We start from the raw sequence: 20,931 nt of genomic DNA, 5'->3' as shown, positions 1-20,931 counted from the left end.
ATGGAGCATTTGAAAAGTGGACAAATAAGTCCCTGGCACTCAGAACGACGTCGTTTAACGGTGTCGGTCATTCACGACCCACAAGCCACTCAATCCCAAAATGTGCTGCAAACTCTTCTGAATCTATGTTTTCCTTTTTCCTTTTCCCCACTCTCTTCATCCAATTTCCATTTCTATTGTTCTTTTGGATCGGATACACAAAAGACATGGCGGCATCGTGCGGTTGCGGAAACTGCAATCCCAGGCCGCGAACAAGATCTGCGTCGATGCTCTCAGAAGAACCCACAGTGGGCCTCTGTCTCCTACGGCGTATTCATGGTCTCGAGTGCTCCGGCAAGCACCGCGGCCTCAGTCCACATCTCCTTCGTCAGATCCATCATCATGGACTCCTGGTCCGAATCCAGATCAAGAAAAATGGAGGCTGGCGGCAACGACGCCCTCAACGCCTTCCTCTCTCAGTACGGTATTCCAAAAAAAACTGATATTATCACAAAGTACAACACCAACGCCGCCAAAATCTACCACGACCACATCCAGGCCCTCGCCGAAGGCCGTCCCTGGCGCGATCCTCCCGTTGTTAAGGAGGATCTCCGCTCCTCTGCTGAAAAACCTCCCTTGTCGCACACTGGCGGTGGCGGTGGTGGTGGAGGTTGGAGGCAGTCGGAATTGGAGGCCTCCGCCACGAATAAGGAAAGCTTCTTTGCTCGGAAGATGGCGGAGAATAACACGAGGCCCGAGGGGCTCCCGCCGTCGCAGGGCGGAAAGTACGTCGGGTTCGAATCGAGCCCTGCCCCTTCGCAGAGAAACATAAACCCCCAAAACGACTATCTCTCTGTCGTTTCGCAGGTGGTTCTCGATTGCAGTGAATTGTGTGTTGTTTGTTAATTTGCTTATATTTGAATGGAGATGTGTTTCTCTTTGTGATTAGGGGATTGGTAAATTATCATTTGTTGCTGCATCTACCGCTCAATCTGCTGCTAGTGTTGTTCAGGCAAGCACCAAGGAAATCAATGCTACGTATCTGGGTTTATATATAATAACTTATGTTTTGAGTTCGTTCAATTGGATCAAACGAAGAACCCAAACGAATTTTAGGATTAGGGCAGCGATGTAAACGACGTCGTTCAGAACGCCAGGGACTTATTTGTCCACTTTTCAAATGCTCCATCTCCCTAACGTGCCACGTGTGCAGCCGTCATGCCAGGTAAGTAGAAGGGGAGCCACATCAGACTTTTCCGTTGAGTCTGACGGTGACTTTTTGACGGAGGGACTGATCCGTCCTAATTTTAAGAACGTCAGGGACTTAAAAGTATTTTCCAATGGTCAGGGATGAAAATGTCTGAGAGGTAAAAGGTCAGGGACCTATTTGTCCTTTTCTCTAGAAAAAAAAAATAATTACCCGCAAATATTCATAGCAATTGTTAAAACTTAAAAGTTATCAATTAAACTAAAATTATGTATAAAAATAATTAAAAAGTATGCATCTGATAAGATTAATCATAGCATTGATACAAGAAACAAAATTTCTATAATTATAATTGAAAATATGCAGTGTATTAGTTGGAAAATTTTGCCTCAAAGTATATTTGTCTTGCAATTTTTTATATACATGTCATTGTCATTATCATTAATCTTAAGTTAAAAAATGAAGAGAAAGTTGCTAATCCATCATCCTCTAAACTGCATAAATTAAACAATTTGTAGTCAATAAGATGAATTCTAAATTAGGACAAAGAAAAAACTTAGCAAAAAAGATAAGAGAGTAATGTATTATTAAAATAGAATAAATAAAATAAAATCAAATATAATGAAATGGCAAATAGATAAAAAGAGATTACCTTAAATATAATAATAAACACGATGTGGTATTAGCCATAAAAAGGTACGTCAATAACTTCTATATTAGAATAATTAATAGCTAATTATATTAATTAGATCGTTAAAAAAAGGTCAAAGTCATTAAATTGAAGCTAAAGACTCAAAATATAAAATTAACAGTAAAATTAGGAGTCCAAGTGATTTTTAAATCAAGTTTCAACAAAGTTATGGTGCACTTATTTTTTTCGTAAGTAGACGCTGTTGGTCCTTTTTTCTCTTCCTCTTTTATTATCATCTTTTATGTGTTGGCGTTGCTATATTTTTTTCTTCTTCATCTTTTTTCTCCTTCATTATTATTGTCTTCTTCTTTTTTTTTTCTATATATATCCAATAAAAATACTGAGTATAAAAATTTTGATACACAACACAAAAATTTTTAATATATAATACAAAAAATTTTTATACTATATATATATCAATAAACTTTTTATGTTATTTTTATGTTGTGTAAAAATTTATGTATTATATCATCTATAAATAATTTATGTATTATGTATAAAACTCTATGTATTGTGTGTAAAATTTATGTATTGTGTATAAAACTTTATGTATTGTGTGCAAAATCAAAAAATTAAGTGATAGATGCATGTATTATTTTTGCTGGACTTGTATTAATTGTTGGACTTGACTATAAAAGATGTTCACCATCAAATTTATTAGGTCAATGTTTAGAAAGAACGAGTCAAAGTGAAAAACTTAAAGGAGTTAACTAGTCTTGGAATAGTGAACCAGATATATATTTGATGTATGTATTGACTTTTTTTATGATATATTCATAAATCGATGCATGTATTGTAATATAGATTATAGTTTAGAAAATAAATATGTTAATAAAACAAATCAATATATGTAATGGAGAAATAATTAAGATTTAGCCATAAAAAACTATATATATATATATATATATATATATATATATATATATTTTGTAAAATTCAGATACTTCAATATATATATGTTGTGTCTTTTAAAAAAATAAATATTATTATAATGATAAAATACTTTATATATATATGTTGTATCTTCGTATGTTATAAAAATTTAAAATTTAAATGTCCATATGTCCCAAATATATATTAAAATCCAAGTATGCCCAAATAATTTGTTTTAAATTAGAAAAATTATTCTAATTCATTCTTAAACCACATTCAACTCAAAATCTTAAAGTAGTAAGTTAATGAGTCTCTTATCTCATAAACTTTTCGTCATTCCTTTCTTTCTTCAATATGAAAATAATTTCATACACCTTACATTTACAACATTAACAATTTAGTTCAATAATAAACTTATTCATTATTTAAATAAGTATTTAAAATTCGAAAATTATCTTATATATACAGTAATTCATTATATGCACCGACAACTATTTAAATAAAGTTTAGACAAAGAGAGAAATAAAATTTATTAATTGAAAAAATGTGTATAAAAATACAAATTGTAAAATATTTAATGTATTTATTATATATTTTAAAAAAATCACTTAATAATAACCTTAAATAGAAGTGCATGTAGATTGAATTGGGTTATTCATAAAAATTGAAGACGTTAATTTATTCAATATTTTAGAAATATAAAAATTTATCTTTTAAAAAAATTAGTCAAATAATGCTTTTAAAATATATCCTTAAAACATATATTAGTAGGATATTTTTAATACATTGAATGTATAAAAAAAATTTAATAATCCATTTAAAACACTAAGGAATGCAATGGTATTAGTAAGATTCATAACAAACTAAATTTATATTATAATAACTCGATGAAAATTGGATTTGGTCAAACCGATTTGGTATTAGTATAAACAATTGAACCGATTTAATATGAATTCAATTAAGGTATTAATAAAATCCATCAACATTTTATTAACAAGTTGTCATTCACAATAATATTTGTTATTAAGATTTCAAGAGGACTAAATTGCAAAAGAAAAAAAAAGTAAAATCTTAAATGTTTTTTAAATTGAGAACAACAAAGATACTTCTATGTATGCATGCTTCATTTTGCTGTTTTGATGTGTTTCCGTAGATTTTCAAGAAGCTTGGTAGTATGAGAAAACTATATAACTTGGTTTTGAGTTTTGAACCTTGCTCTTCATAAGCATTGCTAAGCACTGCAAAATGTCTCAAAGCCAATGATAAATCTAACTCACATTGTTATTATTATAGCCACAACAATACTAACTGGATTACATTTTAACAAGACAATTAGGAGAAGTGCATATTCATTTTTATTTCCACTATTACAAGAAAAGGGGAAAAACAAGAAAACATTACAAACTCATCACATACACAGAAATGAAAAACCAAGCACACCAGAAAATTAGAACATGAGAAACATAAAGTCACATACATGATTGGAGTTTGTAGCACATGTCATCAAGGAAACGGTAATATGCATACCTCCATGATTTGTATATGAACAATGGACCAACAAATCCCCAAAATCCCACTATAAATCCAAAAGCCACACTCATAAAACACCCACTTCACTCCATGATTCTTTCTCTCTTTCTCATTGTCATCAGGAACTTCCCCCTCCATGGTACAGTTGAGCAGCAATGGTGGACCACATAGCTTGTTGCCAACGAAATCGGATGCTTCAAAGCTTTGCAACTGAGTGCCCGCTGGGATTTTGCCCTCCAAGTGATTGTAGGACAAGTCTAGCTTGTTCAGGAAGTTCAAGTTTGTGATGCTTTGAGGGATCTCCCCTGTGAGTTGGTTGCCAGAGAAATCAATGGATTCCAATAACTCCATATTGCCAATACTTTGAGGGATGTGACCACTTAACTCATTCTTGGACAAGTTCAAATAAATCAGACCAGTTAGGGTTTATGGTTTCAAACAAGTCGGACGATCCGTCAAGCTCAAACCCGACGTTTAGGACAGAGGCCACGAAATGCTTGAGCCCGACTTTGAGAAGGAACGGACTCAAGCAGGGACACTGTTCATACCCTGACCCAATAACTAGCAGTCAGGCCCAATAACAATAAAAGGGCCACCAATAAAGGTGGACCTCGTGGGATGCCCGACCTCTTTTGAAGAGGTCGGACACCGACTCTGAAGGGCAAAAGCCCTATTTGCTCAAAGCAGACAAACTGCTCCCTAAAATCTCTACCGCATCTAGAAGGTTGTAGGTACCACCCCCCAACTCCTCACGACCTGCCACCCAAAAGGACTTGAACCTCACGTTCAGGCCCAAATCGGCGTTTCAAGTAACCCTCAGAACATTTTTCATGTTCATCTGGGTAATGTGGGTCTCAAAGATCTTTTTGGTTGATTGTGTGTTGCTATCACACTATGCTTTGGATTCCAATGTAACTGTAACATGACAAATTAAGAATAATGTGATTATTAAGAATTCTATCTTGAGAGGGAATGTGGCATGTATCTCAACCCTCTTCGGAAATCTTGTCATGTGAAAATTAAAGTGGTTTAGCGCACTAAGGACTAAAAAGTAAAATTAAACTTTGAAGCCACCAAGAAGGTTGGTTCCCTATAAGCTAATAGCAAGAGCAATTCACCCGCTTCTCACTTTCTCACTGTCTGGCTAGCACAACTAGTTCCACCCTCCACTTTTAGTTTTGTCCTCAAATCACACACCACGTTTTCACCAAGCTTCAGCTCTCTTCCCCATCATATTTATCTACCACACTTAAATTTTACGAACTCTTTAGATTTTAAGATTATAAATGTATATAGACAAATAAAAATTACAATTAATTTTATGTAAAAGTGGGTGTGTCTAATTGAAAAGCACCTTTTTAAGTTTGAAGTATCTAAAATATCATTTTCCACTTAATTTGGCCGATTAAAGTAAATACGTCACCTGTGGCTTTCTGCAGTGAAGACTCCATCAAGATGTACGAGGATATGTTGAAAACGCTTCACACCTATATCACAGCAAAAGCCATATAAGATCAAATATTATATATAATATTCATGAATAACTTATGACTCATACAACATTTCAAAATCACTTTACCAGTCATGGAAGGTTCCAATAAGGCCTCGATCATAGACCACGGGGAGCGTATTGGTAGCATAAGATTAGACAACATTCATCACCCACACAGGATCGTTAATAAGTCGGTAGGAGCCATACTTCCTCCATCTCTGTAAATCAAGTAAACATAATCAATGACGAAACTATTTTCTCAAATCATACACCATGAAAACAGGACAACCATTAGTAATATTACCCTTGGATCGGTGCATGGTGTGTAGTCTTGATAGTCAACGCCACATTCGGGAAAACTGATGGACTTCATCTGCACATAACCTACTGAGGATATATCCTTGGAGGGTTCAACAGACCTATGGCTGCTAATGAAGAGAAATCTATTCCTCTCAGAACCAAAGATTCCACCAAGCGCATGATGAGGACCTCCACAATGATGCAGAAATTCTTAGAGAGTGGCAAAGCAATTAGCATATGCACATGTCACATCACATCATCTATCATATATATTTGAAGCCTTAAACAAGCATATATGTAGACCGGTTATTATACCACACACAATGGATCAAATCATCGGACTCTGATCTCCAGTATCCTGTATGCAGTGTTAGTTTTGAGGATTTTGGGAGTCCAACAAAATCTAATTGGATCACTAAGCCTAGGATATGATTAAGATTGATTCACAAGAGAACAAAGCGATAATCAATATAAATCTAGCTAGCATATTATATACATATAGAAAAGTAACTTTTAGAATTATAAGTAATTGAGTTATCTACATTTAAATGTAATTGGCTATACTTGCATCGATTATTATGTAACTAAGATTAAGAAAAATAACTAATTAATTATGTTCTCTGCCTTTTGTAAAACTTAGAGAATGAAAATTCACATCATGGAGAAGGTACCAATATTCTCTTCCAACATTGACACTCGCTTGCGACCTCAATCTCTCATACTACACGCGTCATCCAGATCGCACTATAAGCATTAATCTTTGCTGGTCTAGAAAATTGGACCAATATAATGCAAGCGACATACACAACCAAAAGATTTACGTGGTTTAGATTGAGGTGCTAACCTAAGTGCCAACCTAATTGGAGTTGGTCGGATTTCAGCCAGGAATACTTCAAAAGTGCAGACTAAGAATGAACATCATATACAGAAATACAAAATTAAGCTTTCGACCTTACAAATCACAATACAATAACAGTACTTTCTAGTATTTAATTTAGAAAAAGTCTAGGGGATCAGCACTTTTATTAAAATTTGGCTAGCACTTAACCAGCAAAAGAAAAATGAATAATCTCACACCATTAAACACTAATGATGGCTAATTGATGGTTACAAATCACAAACCTGCTGGCCCCCTAGCACTCCTGAATAATTTATACTCACTCAACTTAAATAACAGATATCATAAATCAAAGAGATATTAGTTGGTAATGTGGTCAACAAAAGAGTTAGTCATAGACCTTCTTTTCATACGCTATCTGAATAGGAAATTAGTTCAAGCAATCAAGGTTCTGAGTCCATTGTCTGCTTCACACCAAAAATAAAGAAGGGAACAGAAACTTTCTATCACAAGTTGCATTAACAACGTCTTGCTTGCATCCCGTTCTCTTGCATCTGCAAATACAAATGACTAGGAGTTGTGGTATGCATGTATAAAATACAAGTATAATGAAATATAGCTTTCGAAAATAGTCATAGACCTCAGGAATTAGAGCTTGCCTGCATGCACTCATCACACACCCTGAATGAAACCCTTGCAACGTTGATGCTAGAATGATTTGTGATGGGGAAACTCAGCAAGGTCTTGCCACTTCATGAACTTCCCAAAGAACCCAGAGTTTAATAATCTTGATAGATTTCTCAGGCAAGCTTTCTAATAAAAAGAATTCCGATCTTTCCATGTGTTTACGTCTTACGAATTTCAGCCACAAAACAAAAACAAAAGGGGACCGGGAGGGCATGCTTGATATCAACCAAGTGAAAATACCACAAGTAGACAACTGATCAAGTTAACCCTTACCCACAGTTTATAATGATGATGGCACAATACCCCGGTCGTCCACTGAAGCAACTTCACCTCATTTTTCTAAAAGCCATGTCATCCACCTAGACAAGCAATGCTTATGTAGGTGCTCCGGCAAATCTGCCTAGAAAAATTAGTGGTCACAAAATCAGAATAGCAGAATAACCAGTTCATATCATCATTACAAAGATCTGTGTATTTTCTTATTCTAAATGCTCTACAGGATGTACTCATGTATCTGAAATTATTCAAAAGCTAGAACCGGACAATTATACATGAACTAAGCATGTCTTAAAACAAAACATTTTCTGGTACAGCCGCAGTTTAAAAATCTCCTAATAATAAAAATAGGTATGTATATCATACTTGTGAAATAAAAATTCAGAGCTTCAGAATCCAAGTTATTTCAAATGGTACAAATTGATTGATCTATATCAACAACTAAAAGAAAACTCAAGTATCCAAATATTCAGGAGATTTCAATAACAAAATATGAGGTAAGAACAATTTCAATTTCAAAGCAATCTTGCGAATCTCTGCCCCTACACAAGTCAACCAGCATATCAAGACAAAGTAGCAGACCTGTTTTATGTTGAGCTCAAATATTTGTGCTGAGATTTTTTAGATAGGCTTAAGCACTTCAAGGTCTATTGTTAAAATTAATCCCACATTGTTGGGGCAGAAAAAACACTTAAATTATTCACATTTATATTGCCTGAAAACATATCTCAGATGAAATTATGGATTTCTCTTTGCAACTGCTGCAAATAGAATGCTTTAACTTAAGTTACGGAAGATTGCTTTGTTTATTCAAATTTAGGGAACATACACTACTCCATGCTGAAGTGTAGCCATCAGTTGAAAGTAGCCAGCTTCTAGTATTTTGCAGAAAGTCCAATTCCAGGCTTGTAGAATCAAAATCCAGCAGCTCGTCATCATTACAATCATCACTATCATACTTCCTCCTCCTCTTCTTTTTAGCCTTTTGTTTTTTCTTACGTTTCAATCTAACTAAAGGACTCCGATCAAAACCAGAACAATCTTCTTCTAAGAGTCCATCATGATCTAGCAATGCATTCTTATTCGAGATGCGGAAACCAATTTGATTATTCATAAAGACTGACTCCCATGACTCAGGAGTTTTGCATTCTTGTGACAATCTATAGTAAAGAACCCAAGACTGAAGTCCCAAACACTTTATTGCTTCAACAATTGTCATGTTGCCTGTATTCTTAAAGATTGGGGTCAAGCTATTGCTATTACTTGGGATTGCAGCTATTTTCGACACAGTGTCACCGATTTTTGCTTGCAGCTCCGAAGCCTCCTCATCCCGTAAAAGGCGTAGAAGTTGCCTTCCGCAAGTAATGACAGCATTCAACAGTAGCATCAGGTCAATAGACCCAGTAGCAGCACAGTTTAAAAGTACAACCACAAACAAATCAGTGACATTATCAAAATGTTGAAATTCCACTTTGCGGTTGAGTGATTTACGAAGCAATTCCAAAAAGTAGCACAGGTCCTGCTCGTCGAGAGTAATAAGAAGGTGCTGGCACAAAGAAGAGAAGGGATGCTCTGTGAGAAATCCATCTATAACTTGCCATACATCTCCTGAATCCTCTTTATACATTAAGTTAATGAAATAATGCACAAAGAATGGCCTATCAATGAAAAAAATATCACCATCTTTGACCGACTCAACAAACTCGTCAGATGACCAAAATTCAGGTACATTCTGAATAAAATTTTCCACAGTTCGCTGGATATCCAAGTCAAGGAAATAATGTGGCTTGGTGGCAACCATGGCTGGTGACTGCCCATGCTTTCCCTTCCACTCCAGCTCCTCCCAGCAAATATCCCGGTTTTTAAATGCAAATTGGGTCAACGCCTTGAGACCTTTCCCTTGCTCTAGTCCATTGCCCGAGGAAGAATATGAAAACCACTGCAATACACGATTAGGATTACCTGCATTTCACCGGCAAGATGAACAAAAGAACATGTTTTGTAATAAGTAACATCTAAAGTGATTAATATCGCACCAACTATATATATAAAATTTCGACACAATAGTAGAAAATCAACAAAAGGAAGCAGCAGCCTAAAATGATAAAGAGTACTTTGAATCCTCCACACATATATACAAGTGATATAAGATTCCACATACCCTGAAAGAATTTCTGGAGTATGCGACTTGTGTGAGCTAAAATGGAACCGCCTTTATTGGGGGACTTATCGAACATCAAATGCAAAAGATGGGAGGCAAGGCCACACTTGTGTCCTCGACATCTCACCAAATTCCCAAAGAGCTCTCTCTGATCGCGTGGAGCCACACACGTCACAGATGCGATGCTGCTGCATAGCCATAGCCGAACCTCCGCACGACCCCCAGACATCATCCCTGACCACATAACGGATTCCAGCTCCTTCAACAGAGATATTCTCCATTTCGTAGAATCATTGTCATGCGCTTCGTCGCGCCGGTTGGGGTCCGACAAGAACAAGTCTATCATTTTTGCCAAAACCTTGACGCCACAGAGGAAGCAAATAACCCTAATTCCCAAACAGCTCAGTTATATAATAACATTAATGATCAAGGTTGTGAAAACCGAACCGGTTAATAAACCAATAGGATGACTGATACAGTGGTTCAGTGGTCCAGCTGAAATTTAATCGTAGTTTAACTGGTTTAATTAAATATAAAATAAAATTATTAAAATTTTAATATATTATTTTAAATATTTAAATTTAATAATTTTTAAATTAATAAAATTTAAAATTTTATAATTTTATATAATAAATTTATTTTGTGGTAATTTCATCCTCAACATACAACCAACAATACAATTAAAAATAATTTTAGATAAATCAACTCAACAAAAAACATATCAGCACAATCAACAAAATATAAAGTTGCCAAAATCGAACTGTCAATAAACCAGTAGCATGAGTAGTTTTAAGTTTGATAGCTAAGAATTTTAAACAATTGTTGACAGTCATTAATATCAAAGTTAAAAATAATTGTGCTTGAGCATGTTGTTGCAACAAAAAATTAACGAAATCAAGCAAAATAGACTTCATCAGAATAAATTACATTTATTTTAGCATCAAATACAGATACAAAAAATTTTATCAGAAAATGAAATCTAAAGAAAACAAACATAATGTAAAAACTTTTGTAATATGTCAAAATAACATATCTTTACTTATAACCACCATATTTTTTTATAAAAAGTAATGATAACATTATTCAACTTAAAATGAACTACAATCTTAAGTTCACATACCAAAAAAACATAAAAAAAATTACTACGATCAACAATCAATTAAAAATGCGAGGAGATTACAAGAATTTAAACTCATTTGGTAAAACTAGCCAAAACTTCTAAATTTGTCATGAGACAACTAAAAAAAATAGAAGAATACATAACTAATGTACTCTAAATTCTAATAGTACATGAAAACAACCGCGAAACTATATAACACCTCAACGAGTAGCGGGCACGCTCTAGGGAATCAAAAAATATTCAACAAAATCATTCCATTTAACCATTATTTCAAAAAATCAGTAATTTAGAATAAATAAAAATTTATAAAATCAGTATTATATTATTATTAATTCAGTAATTTAAACAGAATAAAAAAATTAATATAGTCTCCAATTTAAACAAAAAGAAGCAATTCCATATAAGAAACCAAGAACACAACAAAACTGAATAATTAAATAAAACTAAACAAAAAAAATAAAGAAGCAAGAACAACCTTCACAGTTCCACAACACAGCAGCTGAGCAATCATCAACAGAATGTGTTCTCAAAACTCAAAATCGAATAAAAAAGAGAATCATGTACCTAACAGAGGCGACCAAGGCTAAGCTCGGTGGAGGGACAAATCGCAGCTGAAGGCAGCACAACTGGAGGAGAGACTGGAGGCGGCACGGCAGAGGAAGAACTCGGGCTTCAAGAGGGCGATGGCAGAGCAATGGGGGACGTCGTTGACTAGAGAAGAGAGAGACGCCGCCAGATGGAGCAGAGGAGGAAGCTGCGATTGAAAAAACAGAGGGACAACAAAGGCTAAAGCAGAAGAGGACGCGGCGACGACACCCTCTGACGGAGGAGAGAAGTTCAGCGATGGAGAAGGTGGCTGCTAGGGCTGCTATTAGGGTTGGGTTTGAGTCAGAAACCGTTAAAAACCTGTCGGAAATTAAAAAATCGGCTGCTTATTTCAAAAATCGGTCAAAAACCGTTAAACCGGCCGGTCTGACCGAATCGGGTCCTGGCCGCTTTCAGAAATTTAAAAAAAAAAAACTAATCATTTTCCCTCTTCTCTCTCTGGCTCTCGCCTCTGAACTCGACGCATGAACGGAGAGAAGAGAAGTGAGAACTGAGAACTCGAAAATTGGAGGAAGCAGCTCTCCATCTCGTCGCCGTTCTTCAACGTTCAGTCACCGCCGCTGTCCACACTGCTACAGATTCGTCGCAAGGCATCTGTTCGCCCTCGTTCGCCGTGCTTCGGCCTCCTTTCTGGCCGAGATTCCGCCTCTGTTTCGCCGTGATTCCGCCGCTGTCTCGCCGAGGTTCTGCCGCTCTTCAGCCTCTGTTCCGTCGCGCTCCAGCCGTCGTCTTTCAGTTCGAGCTGCTTAGCCCTCTGTTCAGCCCTCTCCGTCGCGTGTTGGAGCCTCTTTTCAGCCTCCGTTCGTCCGCTGTTCAGCCTATCGTTCAGCCATCTCCGTCGCATTTTAAAGCTCCAGCTCCCTCTCCCTGATCTGTTCGAATTTCAGAACGTGCACCTGCCTAAGGTGATTTCTTTTTCTTTTTCTTTTTTTTTTGGTATTAATTATTCAGTTATTATTTTATTTGATTGTTGTTTTAACTTTTAATGAACTTATGCTGTTACAGTTCTTGTTTTGTTGTTGGTTTGCTGTATTAAAAGTTTCAATTGTTGTTTTAATGATTAGTATGCTGTTACAGTTCTTGTTTCAATTGTTGTTTCGCATTGTTACAGTTACAGTGTCGATGCATTGTTGGTTTTAGTGATGATGCTGTGAGACTCAGATAAAAATTGAAATGCATGTTTCTCAGGTCGTCTGCACACAATTTATGAATTATGATTGTTCTCTTGTTTGTATCACTGGGAGCACAGCTTAGACAGTACATTGATGCTACACTAGATCAGGTCTTAAAAATTAAAATTGACTATCATCTTATTAGAATCCCAGAGTTTGAGTATCACTTTCTTACCGCTATTGAGGTTCCATTCCTTGCCATTCCTTGCTATATGCTCTTAATCTATTAATTGAGTTTCTGGGTGTAAAATCAACCAATACTCAATTATTTTTCATGTTTCTCATACCTTTTCATATCTATTATTATTCTTATTCACGCCAACTGTGCTTTAAGAATCTACCCTATTTAATCAATTGAAATCAACATGACTGAAAATATATGATCCCGTATCCTGTTGCTCCTCATTGTAGTTGAACAGGCTAATTAGGCACATTTTGTCTTCCATTGCTCAATCATTTTGTGCTCATCAGCTTTTTTTTCCCTGCTTTCCCTACTTTAGAGTAACATAATTCTTCAACTATATTCTATCATTGAGAAGAGTTTACCATCTATGAATTTTTGCTAGCACAATAAACATGGAACAAAGTTAAACATTGAACGAAGTAGCTGAAGGTTCTTGAACATGACTCTTCTCTTTTGAGTTTGATGATTTTGTTATTTGACTTCTGAGTTTGTATTTGGGTGAGATTATAACACTTTGGTTGTTGTAGTACTTTTAATTTGGATGATATTTTAAAGTTTATATTAGACTATAATTATGTTTTAGTGTGTTTATTTATATTTTATTTATTATTTTATTATAAAACAGTTATTCCGATTGACCTATTGTTGAATCAGTTAAACCAGTAAACTAGTAACTAGAGCGGTTCGATAGCCGATTTGGTTTTCAGAACCTTGGTGATGAGTATTGTTGCTGATTACTTGATTAAAACTTAGAAGTTAATTAGAAATTTTAATTTTGTTAATTTTTAATGATAAAATATGAACAAATTATTATGTAAAACTTTGAATTTTATTAGCTTAGAAATCATTGAATTTGAATATTTGAAAATTGTATATTGAATTTTTGATAATTTTATTATATATTTAATTAGACCACCACGGTTCGACCTTGGTTGGATCAGTAACCTGTTGAACCGGTCACTTGACCGGTTTAATGACCGTTTCGGTTCTCGCAACCTTGGGTTTGATTGATGCAGTGGAGGCAGAGGAAGAGGAAGAAGCAGCTGGCATAGGATGCATATTCCGACAAGAATCTCAGCACTGCCTCTCTTTCTTCCCTTCCGAGGTGCCATTTCCTTCCACACAACCCTTCTCCCTGTCAGTTCCCTCTCATTCTCACTGTCTCTTTCTCTCTATTTTACGTGTTTTTCTTTTAAACTTCAATATAGCATCGTGGCTAAAAGTACTTCCTGTTGCATTTACTATCAAAATCTAAACTTAATGCGTCATTGTCTTCAGAGAATACTTACACTTTTTCCTTATTATCTTCGGGGATTCACAAGTTCATCATTTTCACCTCATTTGCAACCTGGTAGTGGCAGTAGAAAGCTGAGAAGAGATTTTCCAAAGAACATGGCCTGTGGTTTGGATAACAAGACAGGAACTGCTTTATTTCGCCCTGCAACAGATGCGTACGCACCTGAGGCTGTTGAAGCCTTGAGAGCTGGCAAGGTTATTGCAGTCCCCACTGACACACTCTATGGATTTGCTTGTGATGCTTGGTATGAGCTGTTCTTTTTCATATCTAATTACGTTTTATCTTCACACAGTACAGTTTTTCTCATCACACTTCTCCCATATTAAACAAAGCATGTGAAAATAATCACTTCACCACATTCTTTTATAATATGTCTCAGTTTTTTTACTCGGCAAAGACTGGTCTTGTGTCTCATGACACTGCAATGGAGACAGATTTATGAATGATTGGTAATTACTTATTGCCCTGTATTGGGGTATGATTGTAGCTCGTTGGAAGCAGTTAATAGGATTTATGAGATCAAGGGTCGAAAACATACAAGCCCTCTGGCTATCTGTGTTGGAGATGTATCAGACATATGCCATTTTGCCGTGACTGACCACTTGCCACATGGCCTGCTTGATTCCCTCCTTCCAGGGCCTGTTACAGTTGTACTAAGTCGAGGTTTGTAAGTTACCCAAAATGAGTTTGAAGCTGTAGCCTTATTTTGTTCTGTCAACATTTATTATATAAACATCAAATTCGGTTGTGATCCTACATATGTGATGGTATGCCTTGATATTTTACAGGCGATTCAAGTGTTCTTGAACAATCTTTGAACCCGGGATTTGATAGTATAGGAGTTAGAGTGCCTGATAACAATTTCATTAGAGTCATTGCTCGCGGTTCAGGAACTGCCTTAGCACTTACAAGTGCAAACCTTAGTGGACAGCCAAGTAGTGTTTGCATCAGAGATTTTGAGAATCTTTGGGAGCATTGTGCTTTTGTATATGATGGCGGTGTGCTTCCATCAGGTCGAGCAGGTTCAACAGTTGTGGACCTCACTACACCACACAAATACAAGATACTGAGACCTGGAAGGTAGATATGTTTGATCTAAATCTTTTAAGCTGCATTGCTCAAATAATTTGATTATGCATTTCACCAATTGTTTGTGCTATGTTAAGGGTCAAATACTATTTGTGATAGAAAGGTGGTTTCTGATATAAAAGGTTTTACATAACCTAGACCCTTAACGGACTTGGTTTAAGAATCAAAGATGAGTTTTAACCCAAAAATTATAATTCTTTATGTTTTTGAACATTGACAATTCAAAACTTCATTTTCTCAATTTCTTAAACAAGAGTCTTTATGGAGTACTAACTTAAGAAACCCTTATAAAAACTAATGATACTAAATATCAAATTAGGAAAGCTTAATAGGCTGCAAAATGCATACAGAAGGCTATAATTATTTTTCTCTCAAGACTTTTTGTTTCACTTTCACATTGTGAAGTGAAAAGAGTAAATAGTCAAATTAGTCCTTGAAAGATCACACGTTCTCTAAATTAGTTTTCAAAAGATTTTTTTAATTAAATTTGTCTTTTCAAAATTTTAAATTAGTCATGTTAGTCCTTATGTCACTTTCTTTGTTAATGGCGTCAAAATTTGCTAATGTGACACAAATGACACCATAACACACATCTAAAAGTCTTAATTGACTATTAAGATAATAAATTTATAAAATTAGATCAATTTAAAACCTAATTGAGGAGAGAATTTGAGGTATTGGAATCCCTCAATTTAGGTTTGATGTGATTTAATTTTATAAACTAGTCATGTTAATAGTCAATTAGGACTACTAGGTACCTGTTGTGATGTTACTTAACATACCACATCAACAAACACGGACATCGTTAGCAATGAAAGTGACGGGAGGACTAACATGACTAATTTAAAATCTTTAAAGAACAAATTTGATTAAAAAAATCTTTTAGGGACCATCAAAGACTAATTTGACCGTTTACTCTTATCATTTCAAAACTACTCGTTTATGAGTTTTAAGATATTTGGTTACTTTTATATTTTGTTTTCGTGGTGAATTCTGTTATATGGACCAGCTTATATGGAATTACAATATGCATTACTTGTTTATTTTGCAATGTGCAGCGCAAAGGAAGAGACAATTGCCATCTTGGAAAAGCATTCTTTAGTTGAATCAGCTGCCCAGTAAACAAGGGTGATTATATTTAATTATTTATTCGTATGCAGTGCCACGTTCAAGGCCTCAATTGTATTTGCTTGGACATGTGAGAAATTATGACCAAACACACTTAATGTGAATATTGAATCTTAAGCTTCACATGAATTCATGTTGTGTAGATTTTTATTTTATTGTTGATAAGATTTTCTTCTATGCTTAGGGATTTGATCATGTAAAACTTAACATGTTATGCCAATTGAGACTATCAATTTATCTTTGTTCGCATCTAATGGGTGAAATGATGGGAACAAAATGATACAAGTACTATTTTCTATTCATATGAATCGAACTAATACTCCCTAATGATTTTTATAAATGTTAAAATTAATGTCCAAATTTAAAATGTTTTAAGATTAATATGTTTTGGAAAATTTAAATTTATATAGTATTTAAAATATTAAAATTATTAAAAATAATATATATTTTTTTACCCTCGCTAGTCGCTACAAGCTAAAATTACTTGTCAATGTCAAGATTTTTTTTATGTTATGAAAAACACAAATGGGTCCCACAAGGCAAGTTGGTTGTTGTATCTACCTATGATAATTGCAACAAGAAATTAAAAACAGGAAGTAGTGAGGAAATTTCACTCCCCCATACTTTTTGGTTATATGTAACAACAAAAAAAGAATCTTAATTAGAATCCAAATTCCACACAGATAAGAGAAACTATAATCGAAGATACAACACACATCATCATCATCATCCATAGCATGTTATGGTCAAGTGAGATTCAAATACATACAAATTTTCTGGGAAAATAACCATGTTATCAAAAGCAATTTCTAGTTACTATATCCAAGAGAAAAAAATAATTAATTTTATTTAAGTCATTTTTCTCAATTTTGAAAAGGACTATATACTTTCCTATATACATGCTAATATTATAAAATAAATACATCCGAGCACATTAAGAAAATAATATTTTCCTATCCCTAGTGCTGTGTATTGTTATTTATTAGCCCTTTTGTTTTATTTTTGACATAATTATTAGTTTAATTCAAATTTAATTAAAAAAAATATAATGTTGGCCCCCCAAAGAGTTCACTTTTGCTTTCTGGGCTATGAAGTGTGGGCCCAATGAAAAGGCCCTATGTAGCATTAAGAAATCAGAATCTTCGCCCATGCATTAAAAAAAGGAGAAGATGTTTCTCATATTTTGGCCCTTTTTTATCCCGAAATTTGTGGGGTACCCCTTTCTAATCCCATTATTGGACCAAGTTGCACGGAATCTAATCTAGATCATGATAAGTTGAATAATAATATCTTTGATCTCATATATGAAGGTCTTACAAAGATTCATTTAAGGCAATTATGTTATGTATTTTATTTAATTTATCTTTTGTAATAAATTTTAAATTTTAAAAATTATTTATTTTTGTATTTTTTAAATTAAATATTAATTTTTAATTTTTTTTTTAAATTAGACATCACCTTTTAAACACCATAATAATCATTTTTATTTAATCTGTTTTACTACATACGATTGGAGATGCTGAAAAGAGATTTATAAAATAAACGGAATGAAACTCTGAATTAAAAAAGAGAGGCTTTGGATGTAGAAATCAAACACAAATGAATTAGGGATAGAGATTGCAACACAAAGTACGAACACATGAAGACTATTATTAGAAGGAGACACAACAAAATTTATTTGTAAAAATTCTGTTTTATTAAATTTATAATTAAGTAATTGTAGTTTAAAATTATATTTTAAACCCTTTTTTCATAATTTTAAAGCATTTGTAATTGAGTTTTTGTTGTTTAAAAAATATTAAAAGAAAGGAATATTTCTATGTGAATATTAAAGATTGGATTACAAATGATGTTTTATGCGCTGATATGTAAACCATTTGAAACAAAAATAAATAATACAGAAAATAATGAAACTACAATGCGATCTCTGAATTTGGATTCATGGATCCTACCATTTTTTAACGTCAGATCCTACAATGTTATCAGAAGAGATAACTTAAAGAATTAATAAAATAAACATTATGTGAAGGTAATAATTATTAGGAAAATTAATTAAAAAAATAGACATACAAATAAAATTTTTTTTAACAAGAGATATAACGATATTTTTATCCAAAATAAACATTAAAATTAACTATACTTCATCTAAAAGAGTGAAGGATACCATATTCTTATTATACATAAATAAATTTGATTTTGCATTTTGTTGTTTTTTTTTATGTACTTTATTTGAGCTTTAGAGTTTGACTCATATCTCTCTTTTTTAATATTCTCTAAAAAAAAAAAAAACTGTTCAAAATTTTGTAATAATTTTTTCTCGATTAGAGGTTAAAATTTTTTTTGTCCAGAATTATAAATGAAATTGGAATTTAAAATTTCTCTAAATGAGAAAAAAATTATGTCATTTGAATTATAATTCGCGCTAGAAATTAAAACTTGAGATCTTACCATTGAAATTTATTCACCTTGGATTTACCACGCAAATGCAGTCTTGCTATTGGCTAAAAAGAATATAATAAATTTTCTTTTCGAGAATATAAGAAATGTTAACATCACTATAAACGTGTTTTACTTTTTCCCTTAACATTTGCAATATTAAAGGACTATACCTTCTCCCGTACCCATAACATTATTGAAGCAACAATACATGGATCCAACAATTAAAAGAAAGTAGGTCAGATGCCAATTAACTTTAGTATTTGTATTTGGATTTAGGTTTTCTAACTATACAAATTCAAAAATAAAAGAAAGTGAGAGCTAAATATTATTAAATTAATATATTACATCAATAAGTACAAAGTCTTATCCACTAAATTTATATATATTATTCTTTATATATTTTTAATTATATATACTTTTTTTTCTTTTTATCACTTATAAAAATTTAGTGTTAAATAAAATAGAATAGTTATTCAAATTCATCCATAAAATTTTTAGAAGAAAACATTATAATTTTCAAAAAAAAAATTAATACACAATATAACTTCTAGCATTTATTTCTATTACTATCACGCAACTCAATTCCTAATCAATTTTTTCTATTATTTAAAAAGATGATAGATTAGTTTGGCTCAAATTTTTCGTTATGAAAATCATAAATGTGATGTGCCTAGATATGAAAATAGGGTGTACTAGACCAAATGGTGGGACAGCTTTATGTGAGTGGTAGGATTTAGAACTCGCACGTTCCGAGTTTTCTGTTGAAAAAAATTGGCTAAAAAGTCGAAGAGTCCGATTTGGTAGGGGCTGAAATTTGAATTTCATAGCATGAAAATCAGACAGTACGTTTTGTATATATATATATATCCGAAAATGAAGTCGCACGGTCCGAGTTGTATTTTTTAAATTTAATTTGAATCGCTCTCCCTAATCGGTGGGTCCGATTTATGGATATTGTATATATAAAAGTGTGTAACTCGTAGAAGAGTTTCAGATCCCGTCTTCTTCTTCATCTTGCTCGGCTTCTTCCTCTGGTTTCTTCCATTTGTGTTTTTCTCCTTCTTGGTATGTATCCCAAAAATCTGGTAGTGTAGTTTCTGTTGTTATTTTAGTAGAGTGAGAAAAATGGATGACAGAGCTCTTTTAAAAGTGTATTATTTTGGTAAGATTTTGTTACAAACATCTGAAGGAGTAAAATTCATTTGTGAAAATCTGTTAGATGTTATTATTCCCTTTACAATCTCATTTGAAGAGCTCAAAGGTGTGATCTGTGAGAAGATAGCTTTTGATATGTCAAGAAAAATATCTTGTATTTTATATAGATATCTCATACCAGTGTTTGGTGGATTCGTCCAATTTCAAACCAAATATGTAACGGACGAAACGAGTTTGCAAGAGATGTTTTCAATATATATTGAAAGTCATGCTCAAATCTCGTTCATCGAGTTGTACCTTGAGTTCGAACAATCTGAGGCCGACCGAAATATTGTACGCGAAGATTACAATAGTGACAGTGAAGAAGAGTTCGAAAGCAATTACGAAGTTGTTGGTCCAGACAGTGATGAAGATCAAGGTGACGACATCATAGCTCCAAATGTGACAGACGTGGCAAATGCACTCGCAAACGAAGTATCGTTTGAGGAGCCATCTTTCATGCAAGTTTTGGATTTGGATGCCATGCATGTTCCGGAGTTTCCGGAATATATGAGTGCAGGTACGTGGTTGCCGATATTTATAAATAGGATTAGAAGCTTGTAATAATTTAGATTGATTGATGGACCAAATAGTTAAGTGAAGTGTGAAAATATACTCAAGTAGCATTTGTTTATCGGTTTATTTAGTTAAGTTTAAGATAATAATGT

The 20,931-nt window shown here is 33.8% G+C and overlaps 2 protein-coding genes and 1 pseudogene across 15 annotated transcripts; 2 read left to right on the top strand and 1 right to left on the bottom strand.

The window, feature by feature from the left end:
• On the top strand, window positions 1-3,923 carry LOC130934916 (probable ADP-ribosylation factor GTPase-activating protein AGD6; annotated as a pseudogene).
• A 77-nt stretch (window positions 3,924-4,000) lies between these two features.
• LOC130932824 (uncharacterized) lies at window positions 4,001-12,016 on the bottom strand. Of its 11 annotated transcripts, none has more exons than XM_057862246.1 (8): window positions 11,719-12,014; window positions 10,035-10,420; window positions 8,703-9,835; window positions 7,551-7,997; window positions 6,077-7,464; window positions 5,860-5,990; window positions 5,704-5,767; window positions 4,001-4,585 (listed from the first exon to the last, which is right to left on the bottom strand). In XM_057862246.1, exons 2-4 carry the CDS (start codon window positions 10,378-10,380, stop codon window positions 7,929-7,931), a joined length of 1,548 nt encoding a protein of 515 aa, XP_057718229.1. In that variant the 5' UTR covers window positions 10,381-10,420; window positions 11,719-12,014; the 3' UTR covers window positions 4,001-4,585; window positions 5,704-5,767; window positions 5,860-5,990; window positions 6,077-7,464; window positions 7,551-7,928. The 11 variants fall into 11 exon arrangements, with proteins under 11 accessions (XP_057718229.1, XP_057718231.1, XP_057718232.1 ...); XM_057862248.1 differs by having other exon boundaries at window positions 4,002-5,767; window positions 7,551-7,723; window positions 7,871-7,993; window positions 11,719-12,016; XM_057862249.1 differs by having other exon boundaries at window positions 4,002-5,767; window positions 7,551-7,669; window positions 7,871-7,993; window positions 11,719-12,016.
• Window positions 12,017-14,042: 2,026 nt separating this feature from the next.
• On the top strand, window positions 14,043-16,756 carry LOC130936613 (uncharacterized). Of its 4 annotated transcripts, none has more exons than XM_057866707.1 (5): window positions 14,043-14,221; window positions 14,395-14,657; window positions 14,901-15,076; window positions 15,202-15,493; window positions 16,561-16,756. In XM_057866707.1, exons 1-5 carry the CDS (start codon window positions 14,090-14,092, stop codon window positions 16,622-16,624), a joined length of 927 nt encoding a protein of 308 aa, XP_057722690.1. In that variant the 5' UTR covers window positions 14,043-14,089; the 3' UTR covers window positions 16,625-16,756. The 4 variants fall into 4 exon arrangements, with proteins under 4 accessions (XP_057722690.1, XP_057722691.1, XP_057722692.1 ...); XM_057866708.1 differs by having other exon boundaries at window positions 14,043-14,253; window positions 14,439-14,657; XM_057866709.1 differs by having other exon boundaries at window positions 14,088-14,253.
• Window positions 16,757-20,931: the final 4,175 nt, after the last annotated feature.

This window comes from Arachis stenosperma, chromosome 6 (genome assembly GCF_014773155.1).
Source record: "Arachis stenosperma cultivar V10309 chromosome 6, arast.V10309.gnm1.PFL2, whole genome shotgun sequence".
In the NCBI taxonomy this organism is placed as follows: Eukaryota; Viridiplantae; Streptophyta; class Magnoliopsida; order Fabales; family Fabaceae; genus Arachis; species Arachis stenosperma.
Note: the sequence above shows the minus strand (reverse complement) of the source record. Positions and strands in the feature narration are given on the sequence as shown.